The 4,833-nt window shown below is 42.5% G+C and overlaps 2 protein-coding genes across 2 annotated transcripts; both read left to right on the forward strand.

Annotated features, from left to right (window-relative positions):
• Positions 1–370: 370 nt before the first annotated feature.
• Positions 371–1,432, forward strand: GNI_206350 (putative transmembrane protein; the record flags this gene model as incomplete). Its single annotated transcript, XM_011135490.1, has 1 exon — positions 371–1,432. The coding sequence occupies one exon, from the start codon at positions 371–373 to the stop codon at positions 1,430–1,432; it is 1,062 nt and encodes a 353-aa protein (XP_011133792.1).
• A 131-nt stretch (positions 1,433–1,563) lies between these two features.
• Positions 1,564–4,776, forward strand: GNI_206360 (putative retrotransposon protein; the record flags this gene model as incomplete). Its single annotated transcript, XM_011135491.1, has 1 exon — positions 1,564–4,776. The coding sequence occupies one exon, from the start codon at positions 1,564–1,566 to the stop codon at positions 4,774–4,776; it is 3,213 nt and encodes a 1,070-aa protein (XP_011133793.1).
• Between the last annotated feature and the right edge of the window lie 57 nt (positions 4,777–4,833).

A 4,833-nucleotide genomic window follows, 5' to 3' on the forward strand; every position in this document is an offset into this window, starting at 1 on the left:
CTTTTAACTTTTAAATATTGAATTAGTAATCAGAATCATATTTTCAACGTTGTTATTGTTATTAAATAATCCATCCGCAGGTTCACCTACGGATACCGTGTTACGACTTCTTCATCCTCTAAACAGTTAGGCTCACGTTGTTTCACAATAGGCCGAAGCCTTTCGATCCACAAAATTCACCTAACCATCCAATCGGTTGAAGCGACGGGCGGTGTGTACAAAGGTGATGTGTAGGTAGATTGGAGATCAAACGTAAGGTTGGTAATCAAAATAGACGACGGCGCACACTAATGATAAGGGATATTTTTGAAAAATAACAGCATAGAATACCAACAGAAGAGCCAAACCGACTATGTTCATAACAGATTTAATGGCGACAGCTACTGGATCTGTCCTTGCGAGGACAGATCTACTCCTGGGATCGGAACTTCTTCTTCTACGGACGATACTAGTAATTGGAGTCCTGTACAACTTGAAGAAGTATGTATGCAAGCTGGTGACACTTCTTTATACCAATATATGGAAGTTGTGTAGTTTACTTACTATTCTACTTGGTCTCATTGGCACGCCCTATGCCTCCAGACAGATTTACAACACGATTCAGTTGACTCAGCTTTTAGTTTTTGGAGCCTCGCTATGGTTAATAACCCTTACCATCCTGTACTTCTTAAAAGGAACCACCTCTCGTCCTTTTCGAGTAAATGCAGCCCAACTACCAGGAGATCTGGCGATGCGTCTAACGGATCTGGAGAGTAGAATATGGCGGTTAGAAAGAATAACTAAGAGTTTAATCGAGTTAAATGGTCGTGCTCATGTGAGTGTAGTGCAAGTCGACAAAAGTGTGGGCGAGAACTCAAGATCCAATAAGCGAAAGTCCCGTTTAGTGTTCAAAGAAACACCAGAAAGGGAAATAACTGGAGACCCATCCAAGTCCAGAGACATTACTCAACATTTCTCAATCGATCAACAAGAGACTAATGATGAGAATATGGATGGACAGAACCACGAAGAAGAAACCGCTACGAATACCCAGCGCAGGGGACGTAGATCTACTTATCACCGTTGTGAACACTGTGGGGCTATGGTAGCAGAGTTCCATAAGTGTTGGGTTCTGGAACAGAAAGTCACCTGCTTCAAATGCGGACAGCCTAACCACGTAGCTATGGTTTGTAAGAACCAGCCTGGTGGTATGTCAGTTAAGTTTAAGGGTGCCTCCAAGGTCGATTTCGTATTAAAGGAAATAGAACGACTTGTGAAAATTAAAGACCTTCTAATGAAGAATATGAAAGAGTCTGTTGTTGAACAAACACATCAAGTAGAGCCAAGTGAAATCATTCCTGTAATAAATACTTCTACTCCTAACAGTAGCTCGACAACACAAGATTTAGATAACTCCCCTTTTGTGGGAACGCCGGCGTCAAACATCAATTAACGACGACGTCGGCCTCTTATACTTTACCGATCACAATCAAGGAAACGAGGACTTCTGCGTTAATCGACACAGGAGCAGAAGTCAATATTCTTACTCTCGCTTCAAAACCTAAAGCGATAGATGGAGTTGGGATGGATGTCACGTTGGCCGATGGCAGCAGAGTTAAACAAGAGAAATGGGGACGACTAACAATTAAGCTTAGAGCGCAAATGTACCATAAATTAGTGGGAATAATTCTTTCCGATGCAAAACAAGTAATCTTAGGAATCCCATACTTATTGGACCACAAAGCGAAACTACATTTAGAAGAGGGATGGATTCAGTTGGACGGAGAATGGTTTCAACTCTGCAGGACGAATAAGCCATTAAAGGTATTTCAATCTTCAGTTTCTTGCGACCAACATCAAGATGCGAAAGAAAGATTAGCGAGCCAACTGCAAAGCATAGATCAGATAAACGTGAGGGAGCAATTGAGATCTATACTCCTACGATTTGTCGATGTTTGGAAAGATGATGCTATTGGTCGAACTACTGTAATTCGTCATGCTATTCATGTGACAACGAACCGACCAATAGCTTGCAGATGCAGGAAGTACTCCGAGGAACAGAAAAAAATTATCGAAACAGAAGTGAAATCGATGATCGAGAAAAATGTCATTCGACCCAGTGAAAGTCCCTACGCGTCTGGTGTAGTTTTAGTTAAGAAAAAGACTGGAGAATGGCGGTTTTGCATTGACTATCGGCCTCTAAACCAAGTTACTCTGAAAGATGAATTTCCACTCCCAAGAATAGACGACCTTCTAAGAACTATTCGAGGATCTAAATGGTTTATTGCTCTAGACATGCGAGCTGGCTACTGGCAGGTCGCCATGGAAACTAAAGATATACCAAAAACCGCCTTTAAGACACCCAATGGTCTGTTCGAATTTACAGTTATGCCCTTTGGATTGATTAACGCGCCCGCCACTTTCCAAAGAATGGTGGAACGGCTGTTTGGAGACCTCTGCTGGGATGGAGTCCTAGTTTATTTAGATGACATATTCATTCACGCACCCGAGCTTAATCGAGCATTACAACTATTAGAGATCGTCTTAACAAGACTCCAGCAGGCTGGTCTACGCCTAAGACTTTCCAAATGTTGTTTTCTACCAAAACAGATAGAATATTTAGGTCATGTAATCCAAGAAGGGATACTAGCCCCACAGCCGAAGAAGATTGAGGCTCTTAAAATTTTGGGATCCCCTGTAGACAAAACCACCCTTCGACAAGCTCTCGGAATGTTCGGTTATTATCGGAACTTTATCGCTAATTACGCCCAATTAACCATTCCTCTGACAAGATTAATGAAGAGAGACCGAGAGTTCAGTTGGGGAACAGAAGAAGAGAAGGCATTCACACAATTGAAAGACCGATTAGGAAGCGCCATTTTATCGAATGAATGGCAAGAAGGACCCTTGACTGTGGAGACTGACGCAAGTGATTATGCCGTAGCTGGAGTCCTGTCATTTAATCGAGAGGGTATCGTCGTACCAATCGAGTTTATGTCTAAAACATTGACAGAAGTAGAGCAACGATGGCCCACAAGAGAAAAGGAAGCATACGCTATAGTTGTATCCTTAAGAAAGTTTGATACGTTTCTACGTGGAAGAAGGGCTGTAGTCTTCACTGATCATAAAAGCTTGCAGTGGATGTTTAATGCAAAGAAAGGAAAGATCGCCCGCTGGGCTGCGACACTTCAAGAGTACGATCTAAAGATAAAACATAAGAGCGGACGTGAAATACTTCATGTGGACGCATTGAGTCGATTGCACCACGATGAATCATTAATAGAAGACCGAATGGTGTTTAGTGTCGAATTAGACCGTACCGATTCCCCGTTACCTACGTTGCAGATGATAAAATCGGTTCAAGGAACTCTATCCGAGTCAGAGCGCATACGATATGGATTGACCATTAAACGTGGACTGCTATTCAGACAAAATCAAATTTATGTTCCAACCGAGCAAGCAACAGACATTATCAAATATTTCCATGAGAATGGAATTGGCTCCCATTGTGGGGTAATTAGAACTTACAAACGATGTCGACAATTATTCTGGTGGCCCAATCAGTTACCGTCAGTTCGAGAATATTTAAGTTCGTGTTTGGTCTGTCAGCGGCGTAGAAGTGGCAAAGAGCGATTTCAAGGATTGTCTCGACATCTTCCCCTCGGAAAGGTGTTTGAATCGGTTCATATTGATTTCTGGGAGCCTACTATAGGAGACCTAAAGATAATGACTATGATCGACAGAACTTCACGATGGGTTGAAGCAACATACGTTAAAGACAAAACAGCAGAGACAGTGGTATCTACTTTTATCAGAATGTGGGTGTCTCGATACGGTGTTCCTCGTCAGATCATATCAGACAACGATAAAGCCTTCCAAGGTCTAATGATGCAGGAGCTAGCTAAATTAATTGGTAGTGATCTTGTGGCAATCACTCCTTATCACCCAGAAGGAAATAGCCCAGTCGAATCGTTTCACAGGCACCTAAGGAAACATCATCAACGTATACTACAAAATGAGATGTTAGACCCAGAAGAAGGCCTTGCTCTAACACTATTCTTGTATCGAACGAGCTATCATACGTCGTTAGAAGATACACCCGGACACTGGCTTTTCGGTGTACCTGTGGCTACCCCACGAGAGAGAGAAATATACGATTTAATCTATGATTCAAATGCCGAGAGGACGGAGTGGTTCAATAGTGGACGAGATAATGATATAACCTGCATGGAGGATCAAGCAATACGTCATGCAGCATCGCAGAATAAAAAAAGGAGTCATAAACAAATTGAGGAAGGCGATTTGGTTATCACAAAAGATTTTAGACAAATCAGCCCCAAGATTTGGAGTCTTCCACAACGAGTAGTCTCCGTAAGTGATCTAGGTTACAGCGCTCGAGTTAAAGATTTCAAATCTGGCAAGGTACAGACGAGACATCTTACTCATTTAAGGAAGATCAACAGTCCTTCTACCCCCGAACAACTGGACTTCTGGTTACAAGAATTTGAGAACGCAAATCTTCCTTTATCACGCGAAGACCTTCTCGAACAGGTGGGCCTTCCTTTGAGTAAAACAAGAACCTCGCCTACTCGAAATGATTCGGATCACTGTTCTGATGACACCGGGAGTAATGGCACAATTGTGCTAATCGGCGATACATCCACGAGCGAGGGCAGTCCCGCTAGTCCAAGAGTAACATCCACGCTTAAAGGTCTCGAATCGTATCGACACCCATCAGAGATCAGGCGGTTGCGTAAGGCTTTTCGTGATGAGCCAGTGGAATGGATCGATGGATAGTCGTCCTCTGTTTTGTCTCCTTCTTATGATTTATTTTATTACGAAGAGTAAAATTAT

This window comes from Gregarina niphandrodes, assembly GCF_000223845.1.
Source record: "Gregarina niphandrodes unplaced genomic scaffold scaffold00124, whole genome shotgun sequence".
Classification (NCBI taxonomy): Eukaryota; Apicomplexa; class Conoidasida; order Eugregarinorida; family Gregarinidae; genus Gregarina; species Gregarina niphandrodes.